Source organism: Malaya genurostris, chromosome 3 (genome assembly GCF_030247185.1).
Source record: "Malaya genurostris strain Urasoe2022 chromosome 3, Malgen_1.1, whole genome shotgun sequence".
Lineage (NCBI taxonomy): Eukaryota > Metazoa > Arthropoda > Insecta > Diptera > Culicidae > Malaya > Malaya genurostris.
The window spans coordinates 165406930-165429699 of record NC_080572.1 but is presented as its reverse complement, the minus strand read 5'-3'; the positions used below and the strand labels follow the sequence as shown (position 1 = coordinate 165429699).

The 22770-nt window shown below is 36.4% G+C and overlaps 1 protein-coding gene across 1 annotated transcript in view; it reads left to right on the top strand.

The window, feature by feature from the left end:
* The window catches only part of LOC131434086 (uncharacterized), a 53651-nt gene that overhangs the window by 22778 nt on the left and 8103 nt on the right, over nucleotides 1-22770 (top strand). The window contains exons 6-8 of the mRNA XM_058600733.1: nucleotides 20288-20884; nucleotides 20953-21080; nucleotides 21140-21276. Of these exons, the coding sequence (XP_058456716.1) occupies nucleotides 20288-20884; nucleotides 20953-21080; nucleotides 21140-21276 (862 nt within the window). The remainder of the gene's footprint in view (nucleotides 1-20287; nucleotides 20885-20952; nucleotides 21081-21139; nucleotides 21277-22770) is intronic.

Genomic DNA, 22770 nt, shown 5'->3' with positions numbered 1-22770 from the left:
CTGTGATATAAAAACTTATTTTAATCCTCCCAGTGCTGTAATGATGCCTTTCTCATATTACTCATTACATCATAAATATAATCGTGAAATTCGCAAAAACAACTGTTTATTGAATAGAAATAGGATAATTTGTTCGGATCTAATCTCACAAACTCTATAAAACCTGTTTACCCTGTAGTTCCGGAACCGAAAGTAGTATCCACAACAAATTAAGGAATTCCGTGTGAAACTGTAAGATTTTTCTTTTGAACCTATAAGTTTGTGAAAATCGATTTGGCCATCTCCAAGAAAAGTAAGTGAGATCCTTTTTGCAGGTTTTGATCACTATTTCCAATTCTTCCGAAACCGGATTCAGATAAACGGAATAGCCGAAGTTGGTTGGTTTACTACCAACAAATATGACCTACAAATTGGAACAGTTTTGAACGTAGTTAAACCTATACTTACTATCTCATGCTCTTTTTCGATTAAACCAATTAAACGAAATCTAACAAACGAAACGAACCTGCGTTTTTGTTACTTCTGCATATGTAAGTCAAGCTAAACAGCATAAAACATGTAATATGATTATTATTTTTAATATTATTATTATTATTATTATTATTATTATTATTATCATTATTATTATTATTATTATTATTATTATTATTATTATTATTATTATTATTATTATTATTATTATTATTATTATTATTATTATTATTATTATTATTATTATTATTATTATTATTATTATTATTATTATTATTATTGTTGACATCACTACATAACGTGTACGAAATAGAACAAAGCACGCCTTGTTCGTTTTGTGTTTTCTTCTTCTTTCGGTGTTGTACATATTGTCACTCTATATGATGATTTGAAAACTTTGGCACTCATCACCCTGTAACTGCGGAACCGGAAGTCGGATCCGGATGAAATTTCACAGTAGCTTTCAAGACAGTATGAACATTAATTCAAATCAAGATTTGTGAAAATCGGTTCGTCGAATGGTATATGACATTCGGCCCTCCGGGCCTCGGTTAAAAAGTCGATTTTCACAGTGATTGCATAGCCTTTCTATATGAGAAAGGCAAAAAGGCTGTATATAATACAGTGAAGCAAAATTTCGCATAATTCTTTGAAAATATATCAATGATTCTGGGTTCAAGAACTAAATTTGAAACGCCGCTGGTTGAATATGTCTTCTCGCCCTGATAACCAGAAATCGAATGAGAACTGCGATCATTATTTTTTTTAATTAAATATTTTATTTATTATCCATTTATTTTTTCAAAATTTATCACAGTGTCTACAATATTTTAGTTATACAGTTCGTAACTTTACATCTATGGTATTTTCTGTATAGTCTATGTTTAATTTTATTTCTTATTGTTTCAGTTCTACATTGTTATCGACTTTTATTTCATGTTTGGATTTATAGCCTTGAAATAGTATATTTTTATTTACTTAACCTAAACTAACCTTACCTAACTCTAACTGTAAAGCGCTCTAATAATTGCATGTTCAGAAGTTGAACATTTAGTTTTGAACTTATTGTGTATGTTTTCAAATTTATGCTCGATTGTTTCTTGTTCAGCAATTCAGCAATGTATATAAGAAGTTCTAGTCCATGGAGGTAGATTCAGAATCATTTTTAAAAATTTGTTTTGAACGACTTGGAGCTTATTTTTATGACATTTTGCCCAATTTTTCCAAACGGGAACTGCATACGCAATGACTGGATAAACTATTTGCTTATAAACAGCTAGTTTGTTTTGAGGTGACAATTTAGATTTTCTGTTAAGCAATGGGTAGAGAGCTCTTAATAAAATGTTGCATTTTAACAGTATTTTGTCCACATGTGGCCTAAAGAGAAACTTGCTATCCATGGTCAGTCCTAGATAAACTGCCTTATTCGACCTATCTATTTCAGAGCCATTTATTTTAATTTTGTTGTTCTCAGGTGGAAAAGATCTGGAAGTTTTAGAGTGGGGAAATATGACAGCTTGAGTTTTAGTTCCGTTGATGCATATTTTCCAACTGTTGAAATAATCAACCAGTACATCCATTCCTCACTGCATTTTGTTTACTAATGAACGAACTACGCGGTCTATGTAGATGAGGGAGGTGTCTATGTTGAAAATAGAGTCAGCACCCGGAGCTTTCATATTTTTTTACCTTTTGATGGATTTTTTCAATTATTCTTCTGTGATTCTAAGATTACCACCAAATATAGAAGGCATCCTATCAACAGTTTCGACAGTGGCTGAAACAGTAGTTTTATGAGGACTGACCATGTCTTGACCGAGACGCTGGGAACTAACAATATGTTGACCTAAAGCAGTAGCTTTTTCAACCGGTGTTATAGCAAACAGTCATCCAGACGAAGAGGTGGTATCGGTTTCGGCTTGTGTTTAAGAAGTTCAGACAATTTCCAAAAAGGTTTAGAATTGCTATCTAGCTTACTGATATGGTCTGAGAATTCCCTGTTTTTGATATCGTTTATTCTTAGTTGAAGTTAGCGGTAGAATCAATGGTGATAGATTTACGGAATATTGGTATTTCTCTTATGTTTATTTCACGAGCTCTGACGACGGCACATTCAACTTCATCTAGTTGTCTGTCGATGTCCTCTGCTGATTCTGGATGGCGATCGTAGTTAATGTTGTTGTCCACACTGCTACTGAATGCTCCAGTCGACAGGATGATAATCACGCCGAGAACGTTGCTGGGTTTCAACACCAGACTCACCACAATAGGATAGTGGTCAGAACTGAGGTCTTCAATAATGACAGGATGAGAGATGTTCTCAGAAAGATTGGTGATAAGCAGGTCGATGATGGAGCAGGTCCCTGAACTGGCAACATACGTTGAACTCTCCGGACTCAGGACGTTTTGGTCGTCGTCGTTTAGCACTGCTCCATTTCGATTATTTCTAGAATTTCCCCAGGCTTGATGTCTGGCATTGATATCACCGGCGATGATGAATTTATTTCGTCCTCGTGTTAGCTTCGGCAGATCAATTTTTTAGATGTGATTTAGTTCCTTTGTTCGGTGAGCACTGTATAGGGCAGTATGCTGCGATGAATTTTATCTTTCCGATCGTCGTATCCAATTCAACTCCTATCGACTCGATGAATTTCGTACCAAAGCTAGGAAGTACAGCAAACTTCACACCGCTTCTGACTGCAATCGCAACACCACCGCCCCTAGAGTGGGATCGATCCAGGCGAATGATGACGTAGTTATGTATTGAGAAGGACATCTTTGGTTACAAATGTGTTTCCGTGATAATACACACATCGACGTGCTGTGTTCTTACAAAGTCCGTCAACTTGTTTTGGGCGCACTAAGCAGGCATTCCAATTCATCACTTTTCATGTTTCACACACCGTGCTGGATAGTAAACGAACCGAGCACTTAAATCTGCTCCATTTTCGTCTTGCAACCACGGAGCGCAGAGCTCATTTCGACGAAAATTTTCATCAACTCCACAGAAGTACATAGCGGAGTTCAATTTACAGTACGGCCATCATCAGTAGTTTTGAAACCAGGTGGTGGGAGGATTGGATCCGGTAGATTATTCAGCTTGGTGAAATTCACTAGGTCCAATGGCGGTACAGGTGGTACCTTCTTCTTCGTCGGTTGTAATTGAGATGCAGCTTGTTTCCTTATTTTCAGGAATATGGTCCAAAAACACCGGTGTTATTCCAGATCGCCTTGGGGTAAGTCGGTTTTGCCATTTGGGGTATTCTATCTAAAAATCTAAAAATGTATATGGGAACAGAAGGTGCATTCTCCGACACTGCTGGTTGAATGTGTCTTCTCGCTTCGACGACCGGGAAAAAATGAGAACTGCGACCGTAGTAGTAAAATGTATCTTTATTTTCTATTTTTGGTTTTCAAAGATGATTTACATGGCGATTTTTACAACTTGTCGTTTTTCAGCTCTGGTTAGTGTGATGTTTCTCTTTTATCTGCTTTTTTATTTATTTTTTTACATTTTCTACTTTGAAGGTGTGTGATTTTATAATTTAATAAATTGTATAACCTACCTACTTAAGAACTATCTTAGCCTAATGTAGTACCAGTTCTCGTATGGTGGGCTTTTCAGAGGCTTCGCATCGGTGTTTAAAATAATTCGGAGGAATTTGTTCTGAATACATTGAAGGTGATGAGTTTTTGCGCAACTCTCCCAAATTGGCATTCCGGTCGTCAAATGGTGAGATAACTAAGTCCTCACAAGTCCCTATCTCATGCCTCCCCGAGCGTCTATGATGACATTTGGTCAATAGAACGGCGTCGACTGGGTGCTATCGCCTTCTGCGTTAGTAGCAGAATGAGAGGGTGCGAAATGGCACTTATTACAACATATAATTCTGTTGTTTATTACATCATGTATTATTATTTTTATATTAATTATTATTATTATTATTATTATTATTATTATTATTATTATTATTATTATTATTATTATTATTATTATTATTATTATTATTATTATTATTATTATTATTATTATTATTATTATTATTATTATTATTATTATTATTATTATTACTAGAAGAGCGTAACTTACACTGCGACATTAACTGTTATATTGTATCGTAGCATATTATTTCATATATTATCGTCTTACACTATTTTATGTTATTATATACTATGTTGTATGGTATTATACTGCATTGCATTATATCACATTATATTGTATTATATTATAATATATTTTAATATATTATATTATATTATATTGTATTCTATTATATTATGTTATATTGTATTGCATTATTTAGTATTATATTATATTATATTATATTATAGGGTTTATTATGAGTAGTACTACGTACCTCTGCGCAAAATATAAATTTGTTTTCCTTATAAGTTATCATTTTTAAAGTAACTTTCAACTAAATATCAAGGTCGTCACAAGGTGAGCTTGGTTCTCACTGGTTCCTGTTTCATGCCTACACGTGTGTCTGTGGTGACAAATGGTCTATGGAATGCGTTGATGGCAGAATGAGAGGATGAGAAATGACATATAAATTCAAGTAATATAATATCATAGCATATCGCAACATATTTTATTTATTCTATTATTTATTATATAATTCATTGTACTATATTATATTGTTTTTTATTGTTATTTTCATGATTATATTTATTGTTATTATTATTAATTTGTCATCAATAATAATAACATATATGATTTTTATAGATGTAGATATTATTATTATTATTATTATTATTATTAGAAGAGAAATATTCTACTTCCTGCAGTATTGCGAAGATAGAAGAGCATAACTGACACTCTACATTAACTGTTATTTTATATCATGTTTCGTAATATATTATATTATATTATGTTATATTATATTATTTTGTAATCTATTATATCATTTTATGTTATATTAATTTCATTACACTATGATTCATTGTATTTATCAATATAAAACATTTTGCACGGGAGCGTAAAGAGGAGGGAGCATCAGGGCATCGGACGAATTGATGACTGGACGAGGGATTGTGGATAGCCAGCCCAAGTCACTTGAAGGAAACTTGTTTCCTTCTGAAGGTTTGACATAAGTCTGACGCGCCCTTCTCAAACAAACCATCAGGCGGGTTCAAGCATGTATAGCGATATGCTTCATCCATGCACTGGATATTATGGTTGGAAGAGCATCTTTTATTCCCGCGGAATACGAGTAAGTGACTCTACTTACGTATCCGTCCAACCCTTTTTGTTCGCTTTTCGGTAACAGCTATAGTAAGAAGGTGAATGGATGAGTCATATCGGGGCTACTGTAAGTCTACCCGCATCCACTGGCAAGTCCTTGAACTGATGGTGGCTTCACTTCACATCACATCACATCACAACTCTCCCAAATTGGCATTCCATATTCAATCACGGGAAGGATGATTTGTTTATAGACAGCAAGCTTGTTCCTCAGGGATAAGGTCGACTTACGCTTTATTAGTGGATACAACGATGTTAGTAGGATGTTACATTTATTGACCGTTTTGTCAACCTGTGGCCTGAAGAACATTTTGCTGTCCAGAGTCAAGCGTAGGTAGACAGCTTCATTGGTCCATTCCACCGCTGTGTCGTTTAGGGTGATTTTACAATCCTCAACCGGAAAAAGTCTCTGGGATTTTGAATGTGGGAAAATAATGGTCTGTGTCTTCGACGCATTTATACAGATCATCCAGCTGGTAAAATAATCAGCCAGAACATTCAGGTCTTGTTGGAGTTTTGATGTTAGCGATTTTATGACCCTAGCATTGTGGACGACTGGAGTATCATCGGCGAACAGCGACAGAGTTCCTTTTTTTTGGGAGTGGGAGTATGTCCGAGGTGAAAAGGTTTAATAAAAGTGCACCAAGTATACTTCCCTGTGAAACACCAGCATAATTTCTTGTGCGTCGGATATTGCTCCGTTAATGAAGACTCTGAATGCTCTCTCTGACAAGTAACTTTTTATTATCTTAACTAAAAAGCTAGCAAAGTTGTATCTGAAGAGTTTGTATATCAGACCATCATGCCATACGTTATCGAAGGCCTTTTCTATATCGAGTAGAGCCATAGCAGAAACCAAATTGTTCATCGAGTAAGATGTTATGTCGCTCGGTAGATGCAAGCAGACGTCGATAGATAGCCCCTTTTAAAAAGCTTTGATAACCCTGAGAGAAGGCTGATGGGACGATAACTTTTAGAAGAGGAAGGGTCTTTCCCAGGTTTCTTTATGGGTATGACCTTAGCTGACTTCCACAACGAGGGGAAGTAGCTAAGTCGAAGACATTAGTTGAAGATCGTCGCAAGATGATTAAAGAACTCGAAGCTCATATGTTTGAGTTCTATGTTTAGGATGTTGTCGAAACCTGGGACCTTCATGTTTTTGGATGTTTGAATGTAGGTCCACAGTTCGTGAGCTGTAATCTTCAATCCTCCGAAAAGTCGTTGGGAACCAGTAGATTGTTCGCATTGTTTCTAACAGCCGCTTCATGCGGACTGACAATGTTTTGTTCAAGATTGTGGGAGCTCACGAAAGGCCGACCTATCTCAGCAGCCTTCTCTACGGGAGTTATTAGACGATTCACTGGGCAGTTGCTGTTGTCTAATTCTAACAACGGTGGAATGGGCCTGGGTTTAATTTTTAAATTTTTTGTCAGTTTCCAGAACGGCTTTGAGCAATCTGGGAGGGCGCGAATTTTGGATGAAAAATTATTGTTCTTGAGATCAATCATTCTAGCCTGAATGATTTTTGTCATACGATTGACATCGATTTTAACGAAGGCAGCCCAGTACGTTGGTACCGTCTGCGAGTGGTGTTACGAAGGCGGATGAGACCTTTAGTAAGATTATCAATATTTAGATAGTTACTCACCATGCGAGAAGCTGGTATATGTTGTTGACGTGCCTGTGAGATAGCTGCTACAATGGAGTGAAGTTGATTATCGATGTCTGACTGCGTTTCTGGATGGTGATTATAGTTGATGTTGTTGTCAACACAGTGTTGAACCGTCCCCAGTTGACCAGATGATAGTTGCGCCGGCAGTACTCAGATCGATTGACCGAGGAGCCAACTTCAGCCACCACCGGATAGTGGATAGTGATGTTGCTCGTGTTGGTCATATAGAGGTCCAATGTTGCATGGATTCCGGAACGATTCAAGCATGTTGGACCGTCTGGATCTAGGATGATATAATATATTCTTCTGCATCGTTGCTCCATATTTCGCCGTTTTGGTAACGTCTTAGGTTCCCCCAGGATTGGTGTTTCGCATTTAGGTCGCCAGCGATGATGAACTGACCCTGCCATCGAGTCAACTAAATGATGTCTTGCCGAAGAGAAGTTGATGTTTCATCGTGGGCTGATACTTGCTTCGGGCAGTATGCCACGATGAAGGTCATGGTGCCGACAGATCTGGTTAATTCCACTCCTACAGCTTCGATGAATTGTAGTTGAAAACTCGGTAGTAGTTGACAGTTGATGTTATTCCTGATCGCAATAGCTACACCTCCCCCTCTGGTGTTCAGTCGATCGTGTCTTACCAGGCGGAAACCTGGTATGTTGATGTTCACCTCAGGTTTAAGGTGAGTTTTGGTGATGAAAGCAATGTCAATTCTTTTCTCCTCAAGAAAGACTCCGAATTCTATAATTTTGTTCTTGATGAGCATGCGTTCCAGTTGACAAGCTTCAATTTAACAGCCATTTACGATAACAAATAAACCAAGTGTATGGATCTGTTCGAATCGAGACTTGCAATTGCGCAGACTAGTTGCAAGAGCTGGGGGAGGAAGTGTTCTTCTCTTGGGTTGATTTTTGGTAGCATTTTTGTTGCGAGTTTCGATGTATTCCGCATGTGTTTTGCAGGTTCTATTTGTGAAGAGGTGATTCTCGCCACAGTTGAAACATTTTTCTTCGATTTGATCCATCAAACATTCATCTAGTTTATGACTTTCGCCAGATACATTTGGAGCGGATGAAGCAATTTTTCACTCCATGTCCGAAATTCAAACAATTGGTGCATTGCGTCACATCACGGTGCACGGGTTTATAACGCTCCCATTCAACAATGATATGGAAAAGAGCTTTTATGTTTTTTAACTCATTTAGCGTTACAGAGGCTTTCTTTAACTGGATCAGGTAAAGTTCATCTCGATACTGGTGGTTTAATTCTGTTTTCTTATTTTATACACCGCTAGCGATTTCAGTAGTTTTTCAGTTAAAGCTTTCTGGAGCTCACTGGTCAGCATATCGGGTAAACTGCGCAGAACTACCGTTAATGGTTTAGTCGAAGTTATGTTGTGTGTAAAATATTCAAATTTCCCTTGCTTAAGATAAATTTGCACTGCAGTGTAATGAGGTCTATTTGGAACGACGACCTTGTACCCGTTTGTACACAGACGACTTGTTGCTTTTACGCCATGGTTAATGAGATTGTTGAGGTCCGTCCTTAGTGTAGGCGGAAAACCCTTTACGTGAAAGGGTGGCATTTTCTCCTTATTTTCCATATCTTCACCGGTAGATAAGTTAGAGAATCTGTAGATTTCCAATAAACGTTTCCTTGCAGTCTCTTCGTCACCGTTGGCTTTCGAATCAGGATCAAGCGGCCGCTTCCCAGCGCCAGTACTGGAATGCCCTTTACCAGAGCCTGATTTTCGCATTTCTTGAGATGACGACAAACTAGCGTACAGCGTGAGAGTAGAATTCAGAAAGCTTGCTAGCGAATTATATTATGTCTTCACTCAGAAAGAGCTAACCACTGAATGATCGGAACTGCGACCTGAGCGTTTGAGGTTTTAACCACGCAGAAGGTGCATTATCCGACGCTGCTGGTTGAATGTGTCTTCTCGCCCTGATGACCAGAAAGAGAATGAGAGCTGTGACCTGAGCGTTTGCGGTTTTTGAACACGCAGAAGGTGCATTCTCTGACGCTGCTGGTTGAATGTGTTTTCTCGCAGCGGCGTCTGCTTCCATTCAAGGCACAAGAAGAAATGTTCGATTTTCGACCACAGTTCCCCTTTCATATGCGTTCAGTTGAAGATATGTGCCTGACTACCTCAAAATCGTCGTCCTTGCGCGAAAATGCCAAGCAAAAGTAAAGAGTTTTCCAAGGTGGAAGCCCCATCAACGGGATCGTCCTAGTGCTAGCTTGGACGTTGAACAGAGCAAGCAAGATGACCCTCGGCGAGACGGATTTCCCTAATAAGCCACCCGTAAAATATTAACATTACAAATAATACAGGAGATAATACGACCCGGAACAATCGGCATAGACCTACGCGACGAAATAAGGACTACGACTGGAAACTTGGTACATGGAACTGTAAGGCCGAACAGCCTGCATGCCGCATCGAACAACAACGGCCAACGATGTGTTAACTTTGCGGCCTCCCGAGGAATGGTAGCCAGAAGCACCCTCTTCCTTCGCAAGGATATCCACTAAGCTACCTAGAGATCACCTGACCAACAGAGCGAAAACCAAATCAACCACGTTTTAAGCGACGGAAAATTTCCTCGGACATCAACAATGTTTACACCTACCGCTGTGCGAATATAGATTTGTACAAGTACTTGGTTCTCACAAACATATTTTTATGTTGAATTCAGATTTACAGTCCAATTCAATATGACCTATCAATATTGGTCCATTTTAAACTGATCCAAATACACATAATGGGAATGACATAAATAGCCCGTTTAACCCTCTTTACCACAATTTATATTATAAGTTATATCTCTGGGAGAACTTTCTTTCGCATTCTGATAGTAGGTTAATTGCGATTGATTAAAATCGATTGATATTAGGAAGGAAGACATTACAAATTTACTTTACATTACAAACAGGTTCAATGTTTAGCGTTGAAACAAAACTGCCATTCTATCTCTTTGATCGGTTAAATCTGGAGCAAAATCTTAAGACTCAGTTAAAGGATAAATTGGGTCAAAACGGTACATGATTCGTGCGGTCATTGAATCTATTATTTATTTTTATATCTTTCGTAATATTCATCGATTTTCATCAACCGCAATCAGCCTCCTTGACCAATGATATGGTTTCTGTAATTAATTAAACATAAATCAACGGATTAAACAGGATAGTACTGTTTTTCCCATTGTATAAAATTGGATCACAGAAGTTTTGACGTAATATGAACCAATATTGATAGATCTTATTGGATCTGCTTTTGATTGTAGATCATATTTCAACTGAATATTACAACTAGAAGAAAAATGGGGCAAAACGGTACAACAAGTTTTCTGCTGTCATTAAAACAATTCGCTCAAACTTGAGGAAAATTTTCCGAGGCCCAAAAGGCCGAGGTTCATATACCACTTTAAAACATTAGTCGCAAATGAATGAACTCCCCGTCGCACTGAACGTAATTAAAAATTTTTGAGATCGGATGTTTACTTTTTGAGTTGTACGAAGTGTTGCGTTAAAATTTGCAGTTTGTTGACAATATCTGTCACAATTGACCAAAAAAAAAAAAGAATATGTTTCTAGACATAGATTCCGCAGGGTAATAGCTATCCAAAAAGCTTTAGATTGTTAAAATCCATTCATTTTAACGGAGATATCGATATTTTTTTGTAAGCGACTTTTTTCCTTATTCCAGTAGTAGAAGTTTTACGCGCTTGATGAGACAGCGATGTTTCGGAGCAAAATGAAGCACGATTTTCAATACTGTTTTATGCCATTGTTTCTTAGCACCTAAAAGGCTATGCATGGTAATTAAAATAAAACTATGACTGTGGTCATTAAAATAATTTCCAAACAAATAAAAACATCGAAAAATATTCATGGCGGTGTGGTTACGAACTTGAAAACGCGTGCGGAGGACGATACACTGCCGGCTGCAGGCGTCCAAGAAGTCGAGGAGGAGGTAGGCCGGTTGAAAAATAATAAGGCCGCTGGCGTTGACCAACTACTAAGCGAATTTCTAAAACACTGTAGTAATGTACTAGTAAAACCACTGCACTGGGTCGTTTCCAAGATCTGGAAAGACGAGATTTTATCGGAGACATGGATGGAAGGAATTGTGTGTTTCATCTACAAAAAGGATGACAAGCTGGTAGGTTATCAGGCAGGATTCATGGGCGAAGGTGAAGGACCAAGTGTTCACCATCCGACAGGTATAGCAAAAGTACCGCGAATGAAATGTGCCACACATTATCTATTTATCGATTTCAAATCAACCTCCGACACAATCGATCGGGATCAGCTATGGAAAATCATGCACCACTGCGGATTTCCGGATAAACTGATACGGTTGGTCAAGGCAACGATGGATCGAGTGATGTGCGTTGTTCGAGTATCGGAGATAAACTCAAGCCCTTCGAAAGTCGCAGAGAGTGATGGTCTATTTTGTTTGCTATTCAACATTGCTTTGGAGGGTGTAATAAAAATAGCGAGGATAGACACAAGTGGCCAATTTTCAGTATTGTATCCAATTTTGAGAAGATAAAAGAAACGTACATCGGACTAAAAGTTGAAGCCAGGCGGATCGGACTTGACATCAATGTGTCGAAGACAAAGTACATGAAAGACAGGGGCTCGAGAGAAGATAATGTCAGCCACCTATTACGAGTTCTGATTCGCGGTGATGAAATCGAAATGGTCGACAAGTTCGTGTACTTGGGCTCACTGGAGATTGCCGATAATGACACCAGCAGAAAAATTCAGAGACGCATCTTGTCAAGAAACCGTGATTACTTCGGACTTCGCAGAACGCTTCGATCGAGATAAATTCGCCGTCGTACGAAGTTTCCTATCTACAAAACTCTAATTAGATCCTCTACGGGCACGAATCCTGAACCATGCCTGTGGAAGATAACCATGCGCTGGGTGTTTTTGAACGAAAGGTGTTGCGAACCATCTATGGCGGAGTGTGGATGGAAGGCGGTACGTCGAGAAAGCGAATGAACCATGAACTGCATCAGCTGCTGATAGGACCAACCCTCGTCCAAACGGCCAAGGTCGGGCGGTTACGGTGAGCCGGGCATGTTGCTAGAATGTCGGAGAACAACCCGGTTAAAATGGTCATCGACAATGATCCGACCGGTATAAGAAGAAGAGGCACGCAACGGGTAAAATGGATCGATCAAGTCGAGAACGATCTGCGGTCCCTTCGCATCTACCGCAGCTACCAAAATCAGTTGAACAATCATCGAGAGAATTGTGCATGTGCCGGAACGCGCTTTGTCGGTTATGTCGCTAATACTAACAGTTCGGCTGAAAAGTTCGTATCGTTTAATAGAAACACACATTTTTTTGCCAAAATTCGTTTTTATTGTTCAACATAATTGCCATCAGAGGCGATACAGCGATTATAGCGATCTTCCAACTTTACGATATCATTTTTGTAGTACGATTTGTCATTTGCCTCAAGATAGGGCTCAGTTTCAGCGATTACCTCTTCATTGCTTCTAAATTTTTTACCAGCGAGCATTCTCTTGAGGTCTGAGAACAGGAAAAAGTCACTGGGGCCAAATCTGGAGAATACGGTGGATGAGGGAGCAATTCGAAACCCAATTCGTACAAGTTCAGCATGGTTTTTCGTTGTTGTTTTTGATTGATTGTGAGCTCACGCGGCACCCATTTTACACAAAGCTTTCTCATATCCAAATATTCGTGAATAATATGTCCAACACGTTCCTTTGATATCTTTAGGGTGTCAGCTATCTCGATCAACTTCACTTTACGGTCATTGAAAATCATTTTGTGGATTTTTTTCACGTTTTCATCGGTAACAGCCTCTTTTGGACGTCCACTGCGTTCATCGTCTTCGGTGCTCATATGACCAGTACGAAATTTTGCAAACCACTTACGAATTGTTGCTTCGCCCGGTGCAGAGTCTGGATAATACTCATCAAGCCATTTTTTGGTATCGGCGGTACTTTTTTTCATCAAAAAGTAGTGTTTCATCAACACAAGAAATTCCTTTTTTTCCATTTTTTTCACAATAACAAAAGTAGCTTCACTCAAAATGCAATATCTCACAAACTAATAATCAGACAGCTGTCAAATTTATACACGTATCTTTTGAAGGTTGGTACTAACTGAAAATGGTATGGATTTAATTCTAGTGGCGCCCTCTCATAGAAACGATACGAACTTTTCAGCCGATCTGTTATTATATCTCCGCAACTGGCCGCCATGAACTGCAGCTGAACTCGATTTGTGACCATATCATAGCTTTCAAAAGAGCCCAAGTTTATTGGAATAGTTTGATTTATCTCTGAAAAAGTTGTTCAGATAGAAAAAAGTGTATTTCACCGGATGCATAATTTATAAGAATATGTCTCCGAAGCCAGAAATATTAGCTATGAGTAGTACAAACTTCACCAATGGCTTCGTAGTATGCATTTTGTCTAGGATTTTTAAAATCGGTTTCAGTCTTCTTCTAGGAAAACTAAACTAATTGAAAAGAATGTTTGTTGGTTACATTTCTAATAATATCTATCCGGAAACAGAAGTGTTCCCCATTAGTAAGTAAGTTCCATTTTGAAGTTTTTATCACTATTTCAAGTGCGTCCAGAATCGGGAGCAGATACGGTCGAATTTTTTTTTGTTGACAACTAGCAAGATCTGCAAATTAGATGATTTTACTAACGCTTTTTTCAAATGATCACAAATGAAAAAATCTCTTGAAATTGAATTTTGTTTATATCGTTTATTTAGATACGGCTCATGAAATAGTTTTTTTTTTATTTTGCATGATTCTCTATGAAATTCCGCGCTTTGCTGCTGGATCCTGAGCACTTACATTTGAAACGAAGTTCGTAAAAATAGGTCTATGCATTTCCGAGAAAGGTTAGTATCAGGGCCGCATTCACAGATGGGCAGCGGGGGTTCCATGGTCTTAGGGGGCCCTTGATGGGACTCCGCGAGCAAAAAAAAAAGGTCATTCAGTCTGCTTGGGACACCCAAATAAATCTTGCCCCTGGGCCCATTAATACGAAAAAGTAGGACTGATTCGTACTAATATTTAAGTTATTTATTTTTCATTTATAACCCTCCGTTCTCCGTTCATTCCTTATTGTGCAAGTTCATCGAAATCGACCAAACCTCTGAAAAAAGAAAGTGCACAAAAATGTTACATATATACATTTGCCGATTTTGACGAACTGATTCGAATGTTATGTGGCACTCAGCTCTCCAAGCCTCGCTTCAAAAATCTGATTTCACAGTTATTTCTTTATGAGAAAGGTAAAAACTAAAAAAGTTTGAATCAGTGATGACCCTGGTATATGCAGAAAGCGCAAACGATTTACGAGAACGGGCACCTAAAATCTTGTTTGAATTCAATAAGAAACCCGAGCATCAAACTTGCCCGAAAGTACCCGATCAACAAGGGATAACAAAATTGTATCTGGGGTTGTTTCGTTTTTTCTATCTAAATTAGTCATAATCTTGGTCTCGTTAATAGTTAAAATAACAAAAATTATAACTCAATTTAACCTAGGTGATAACAAAATTGTTACAAACCTTGATATGTAAATATCAATATTATATCTAAATTTGTAATAAATTTAGTACGACTTTTCTGCTGTTATTACCCATTTTTTAAGTTAAGCGACTGGTTTCGAACCGGGAAGTATTGAATTGCCAACATACGCTACGATTGCATCGGGGCATGAGAACCAACTGTGATTGGGAGGATATATTGGCATCGTATAATAACTCGCTCTCCAACTCTTTCGTCGTTTCCTTCCAACTGGCATAGGAATGACAAAGGGGCTTCTAGAACTATGAGCAAGCTTTTTTGGTACTGAAGAATAGTTGTAAATGAACGGAAATGATTAAATTCAGTGAAACAAAACTACCTTATAGAATCTGAGGAAATTAACTAATGAATGATAGTTTTTCAGTTTTTTTCTTCTTTGTACCAAGAGGGCCGACTTTCAATTCGAATCAGTTCGCTCGTTCAGCTGAAGTAGTGAATTGTCTGTACGTGTATGTGGCGATTGGCGGGTATATTTGTTATTAACTTTTCGTTTGAGTGTTTGAACAGAATGATTTTACAAGGATAAATTTTTAAATATTACCATTTAATTCTGTTATAAGTATATCACGTCACTATACAAATTCACTATGTATCTCACGACACTATAAATCTTGTATAATAAACGTCACATCACATATGCACATTTCGAATACAATTTATATTCATCTTCAGTGTGGTAGTTTTTGTTTAATTATAATTCATCTTCAGTGTGGTAGTTTTTGTTTAGTTATAAACTAAACAAAACTACCACACTGAAGATGAATATAAATTGTATTCGAAATGTGCATATGTGATGTGACGTTTATTATACAAGATTTATAGTGTCGTGAGATACATAGTGAATTTGTATAGTGACGGGGTATATTTGATTAAAATGTGCACTTAATTTTCTCGGAGATGGCTAAATCGATTTTCGTAAATTTAGATTAGACTGAAAATTCGTTTGAAAGTCAGTGAAAAATCAGAAGTGTATATAACATCGATTCGAATAGCAAGTTTTTATGATTGATGATCAACCAATTGCCTATTAGTCACATTAGTTTGCGGTAGCCAGAAGCCCCGCAAGTCTCAAATTTAAAATTTAGGCTGTCATTTCAAAATCAAATATCAAATGATTGTTTTCAAAAGCATCTTCAGATATGTGAAATTGAACAAAATGTTTGTTACTGCTCTTTATTGAAGCATAGCATTTCTCGGGTTGTAAGTCAAAAATATGATCGACAAAAGTGTTTGAACTCTTTTTTTCAATTCTCTAGTATAGTTTTACCTGAAATGTAACGGCCCTTAATATAATAACTGGACTTGCTATAATCTTAATAAAATCTGAATGTTTGCTTCTGATTTGGAATCATACGAGGTCTGTTCAAAAAGTTCCCGGAATGTTTTAATTGCGCGCGTCTGGAGAGTCCGGTGGTCAAAATTTTTTTTTATTGTGTTGGTACATATGTCCCTAATGTATGGTGAAGTTTTCAGCTGTATTCATTGTTTACATTCTGTCTTGTAGCGGCTGGTTTAGACGTGTTTTTTTGAGCTCGGCGATTTTTGTTAGTGTAAAGAATGGAAGAATTGAAGAATTTGTATTAAATTTTGCGTGAAAAATGAAATAAAGTGTAACCAAGTGTGCGAAATGTTACAGAGAGCCTACGGTGAGTCTGCTATGAAAAAAACAAGTGTTTACGAGTGGTATAAGCGTTTCCAAGATGGCCGCGAAGACATTACATTAGGGACATATGTACCAACACAATAAAAAAAAATTGACCACCGGACTCTCCAGACGCGCGCAATTTAAAAATTCCGGGAACTTTTTGAACAGACCTCGTATTTATAACATAATGAGATATAAATATTAAGATTACATATAATTTTAATAGAATCTTGTTATGCTTTGTTGATCGGGTACCCATTTACTAACAAAGCAAACTAGACCACCCGGGTCAAGGAACACGTGAAAGTTCTTCGTAGGGTGTGGTGAGAGACCTTGAAAAAATCAGATTCATACATAAATTCGTTTTGTTAATATTTATTGCAGTAATTCAATTTATTTTAGTGACATTTTTTTATCTATCATCCATCAATGAAAATCTAAAGACTATGATACTGAAGAAAAGCTACAATTAATTACAATTTGAACCTGAAGTCAGATGCGAACAAATTTGAATATTTACGCATGGGATCTTTCATTTGAATCTAAGTTTGCGAAAATTGGTTTAACCATCAACATATTCGTTAGTGTCAAGTAACAGTTTTGACTTTCTCTACAGAAAGCTAATAGAGTAATGCCTAAACCGATTTCAACAAACTTAGTCTCGTTAAAAAACTACCATAATATTAATCATGTTTGAAGATCAACTGGCTGTCACTTTTGGTTCTGAAGATATAACGGTATAAGTGACGTAACTGACAAAACGCGTTGTTTTTTTGCACTCAATTTAATCAGAGATTACTGAACCGATTTCAACAAACTTAGGCTCGTTTGGAAACTACTGTTAGTTCATTAAACAATTTGAAATTCTAAAGGCTGTCACTTGCGGTTCCAGTAGTATAATGACATTAAAGATGTAAATGTCAAAACTCATTACCGCTCAATTTTGTTGGATATGGAATAGGTTTTTTTATGATTTCTTCATTCAATATTTTTGAGCAAAGATTGGCATTCGATGATAAAAACTAAAATATAGAATTCCAGTTATTTGAAATTCACTATATGTATCTACTCAAAATCAAATACTCGATATTTTTGTTGAAGTTGACCATTGTACCTATTGAAAACGTGTGTGCCATCGATATTTTTGTTTAAAGTATACCGTTAGTCGTACCAATAATATTGATGTTATTTTTCCCTTCTTTTGTTCCGTCTTTTGAATTGTCAAAGTATTTTCAAATAAGCGCAAACTTAACTATACCCTATTTTAAAGAAAGAAGTAATTTCTCACTATTTATTGATTTAAAGTTGTTGACCGAAACAAATGTACGAAAACTTTCTATAGACACTGATTTATATTTTTTTTCCGAATCAAATAAATTTTGATTCATGCAGGCCACCTGGGTTCGATATCCAACATAGGGCCAAAAAGTTTTTCTGGCCCGAAAAAGCGATTGACCTTGAAGTTCAACCGATATGCAATCATTACTTAACTTTACCATGTAGTATGTCACTTACTCGGTGTCACGTTTCGTAGCCGTAACCTGTTTGAAACAAACAAATTTGTCGTGTGATTATTTTGTTAAGTTAATGTATTTAACACCGGAAAAAAGTCGACTAGTGAGGCGATTTTTAGTACTTTTTTACCCGACACGAAAGATGCCAATAGATGGGTTACAAAAAATGCACTCAACAAATTGAAATCGCGATTTTTAAGATAACATTTTCTGTGGCTGCAAGTTCTAAAATTAAGACCGTTTGCTTCTAGTTCAACAGAATGTTCTTAACCGGTTTGCTGATGTTCGGAACGTACGGAAATACGCACCGCTGCAAAAACGGCTCTACTTTTGAGAACCACTTCAAATCCTCTCGTGCACGAATGATTGTTTGGAATGGTGTTAATATATTCTTGCTCATTTGTTTTGCTACTTCAGAAAGTGGTCTTATATTTATTCATGATATTTCCCATCTAACATTCATGAAAAAATCATCGAAAACAAAGGAGATAAAATAAAATAGTTTTCGTTCAACATCAACCCAATTTTAGGATGATTTTCAAATCAGTCAAATGTTAAAGCATTACTAGAGTGCTAGTTAAACAAAGGTTTCCTACGAATCAATTATTAAATATATAAGCTAAAACAATAATAAGATAAAAGTCTAATAATTAAAAATTGACAAGTCGACAAATGGCGATGTAATCGCAGTAATTCGCGAAAATGAACTTATACGTTTGGTATGAACAATACACCAATGTTTTGCTGTGCTGTTTTCAATCCTACTTTTGCAAATATTAGCAACACCTGTTTCTTGGATTTTTTACATGATAGCTTCTCATCGTGAAAAAGTTGCAGAAATTTATAGAAGTTAGTATAAAAGTTTTATTACGATTTGGAATATGTTTCTAAGTTTGAATTGAATATATGTAATCTGTTGGTACAAAAGAAGAAAAGGTTTGTTCTTTAACTGTATTATTCACTAAATCCCATATTTTAAATGTATTATTTAAATGCATTAAATGGATTCGAAATAATGATTTGAAAGTATGTTGAAACTACTTGCTGCAGCTGACGGTCGATATCAGTTACAACAATTGACTGATATCGATCGGTAGAAGCAAAGTTTTGCGCAAAATTGACGCATTATAAAACGTCTATAAAATCGTGCAAAACTATCCAACGTTTTACCTTTCGAAAATCAACGTCTTTGACAAAAAGGACAAGACTGAGTTTCACATAACAAATGGTCGAAGTTTTGGAATATTTAAGAAGCTAATCATTTCCGTAGTGGAAATTTACCTATATCTACAATTCATGGAAACAGTAAAAAACATGCGACGGTAGTTAAAAGTAGAACTTGGTGTTTTCAAAAAACAAAACTCCAAAAGCAAAACATTCACTTTACTAGCATTTTGATATGAAGCGGCCAATATATACAAACAAAAAAACCCTTTAATAAGCTATACTATTAGCGATTTCAAACACAAAAAAAAACAAATAATATGATGTATTCGAAATGTCCCTTTCGGCGAAACGACTTTCGGCGAAATGACATATTCGGCGAAATGGCATTTGGCGTCGGCGAAATGTCATTCGGCGAAACGAATTTCGGCGAAATGAACCGCTCCCAGAAGCAAAGACGTTACATTAATTTATTGTCCGCATCGATCACCATGATAACACATGATGTTCTGTCTCGACCAATGCTGCATTGTCTATAGTTTGATTAAAGCAATGCATGGAATATCGCAAGAGTACAATCCATACCCCTTTTCAAAAGTATTTTTTGTGAACTTTAAATTTTGCATTCGTTGGCATATGCCATTATTTATAATAGCTGAAGCAGTACTATGTTTTCGTTCAAACATTTGATTTTACTATTTATAATTAAACGACCAAACCATTCAACTCAAGAGCAAGTTGCGTCATTTCCATCTATTTTGCTCCAAACAACTTTAGTCTTAAGTCGCTGGCGGAGTACCTATACAGAACTGCTTCAAAGTGTAACCGACGACATTGTTTCGCTCAGTTCCATTCGCGCTTTGGGAGAAAACGATCCATCTTCTCTGCTGCTGGATCAAACGCGGGCAACCGAAAACTAAAACGTTCAAGTGAAAGATTGTAAATGTGTTTCAGTCCCTCAATTCAATAGCGAAGGTCGATGCTTGCATTCATCAGAGCTATTTTTCGGTTAGTTTTAGCGATCGGAAAGTATTTTGTTCAAAACCAGTTAGATAAATGGTGGCCTACAACATTCCGACCGATTGTACAGATCAACCAGGGGAAAGTCCGTGGCGTAGTGAGGATTCTTTCGAATGGGTTCCAGTACAATTGTTTCAGGGGAATACCATACGCAAAGCCACCGATCGGAGAGCAACGATTCAAGCCTCCAATTCCCCTGGAAAAATTTAATGAACCTTTAATCGATTGCACCACAGATGGAGATGTGTTTATTCAACGGAACGCGTTCGTACCCTTATACGTTGTTGGGTCAGAAAAAGCTCTTCATTTGAATGTTTACACTCCAATGCTACCTGACAAGCAGGGCAGCAGTATACTTTTACCAGTTATGGTTTATATTCACGGTGGTGGATACATTAATGGCTCAGCAGGCAGCTTCCTATTCAATCCAGTGCATTTTGTCAAAGAAGGAGTAATCACTGTAATTATGAACTATCGGCTTGGCCCACTGGGATTTTTAAGTTTACCTAGTATGGGTATCGCCGGAAATGCTGGTCTTAAAGATCAAGTATGTAATTTAAATGTTAATTATAACATCGTCTTAAAATCGATCCAAATTTTTATTATCACATTCAGCTGCTGGCTCTAAGGTGGGTTCACGAAAACATCAAATTCTTCGGAGGTGATCCGAATAACGTTACACTTTTTGGAGAAAGTGCTGGCAGTTGGTCAACGTTCCTGCACTATCTTTCGAAAAATTCGAGGTATACTAACCAGACGAAAATTTGAAAATCATATTTAATTTATGTTACTCTTGTTTTAGAAAATATTTCCACAGAGCGATTTGCCAAAGCGGCGTTGTGTGCACGACATCATTTTTTCAAGTTGATCCTGCGGACAAAGCTCGTAAGCTAGCTAAGACACTCGGTTATTGCGGAAATTCCGACGTTGGCGTTTATGGTGAGTACCAGTGTTGGAAAAAAACAAAATTTCAAATTATCAGTTTAAAAAAATCATCATCAGAAAACTCACTTGAGATAAGTTTACTACTAACGCGATTCTCACTGAAACTGATCTCACATGACAAAAAAAAAACAGTTGTGAAAAGTTCGAACAACGAACATTCTCCTCGTTGATATTTTAGAAGCATGTTCGCACATTGAATATATATGAAATGATTCTCGTACAGAGGATTTTTGGGAAAGGAATTTTCTCAGCCCTTTGCAGAATACATGATGAATAAATTCGTCCATGAATATTCAGCGCACGTAGGGTAGTTGAAAATAAAATATCGGGTTGTAGGCGAGACACGACCAAGCGCAATTACATTATAAATGAAACAATACAAAAGCTCCCACAATTAAAACAAATATAAAGATAATGATGAATGCACTAAACTTAAAACTTATTCAAGTGACCAATTAGAAACCCATTAAGCACTTGGATTGTTTGCGAATGATAAAATTGACAATTAAATTATTTCATTATTATTATTATGAACATCAGTTATTTTACCCCGGCTTCAACCTTTTGGTCGTTCACCGGGGGTCTGAATTATTTCAGAATAATTGATTTTTTAACTCCTCTTACATTTTTCTGTAATGTAAAGTTTTTGAAATATATCCTTTAACTGGAAGTAAATGATGATGATTTCAAAGTTACTAAGAAAATCAACAATATATAAACCTGGACAAATAAAACGATTTAAAAGATATTAACCTGGACAAATAAAACGATTTACTTTTATAATGATAATTTTCGAGAAAGAGAACATGCAAACTTATTATTTTTATAAACAGTGAATCGATTCAAAAGATTACATATATTTTGATCGAGAAATGTTGAATCAATAATCGGGAACCAGCAAACTCAATAATAGTGTAATTTGATTGATTCTTTGGTAAAAAGCGCGGATAAAATACAAGGAAGAAAACATGTGAAACAGTTCACAAAAGAAATATTTTGTTACTTCCATTGATTTCACAAAGAACCACTGGTTACGCAGCACAACTTGTAATTTTGTTCATATTGTAACTTGATGTTATTAATACATCAACAATATTGTTATAGTTACAACACACGAAGCAATTAGACGTGCGTTGTTTTGATGCAAATGATAATTGAACTGAAGCTAACGGTGAACCGAATTCTTCGAGGGGCCCAGTTCAAATGATACATGTAATATCGCAAATCGCCTTATCTTGAGTTTATATCTGATACAATATGATATTGCATCTAATCTATATATATATATATATATATATATATATATATATATATATATATATATATATATATATATATATATATATATATATATATATATATATATATATATATATATATATATATATATATATATATATATATATATATATATATATATATATATATATATATATATATATATATATATATATATATATATATATATATAAATGGATGTAAGTTTGT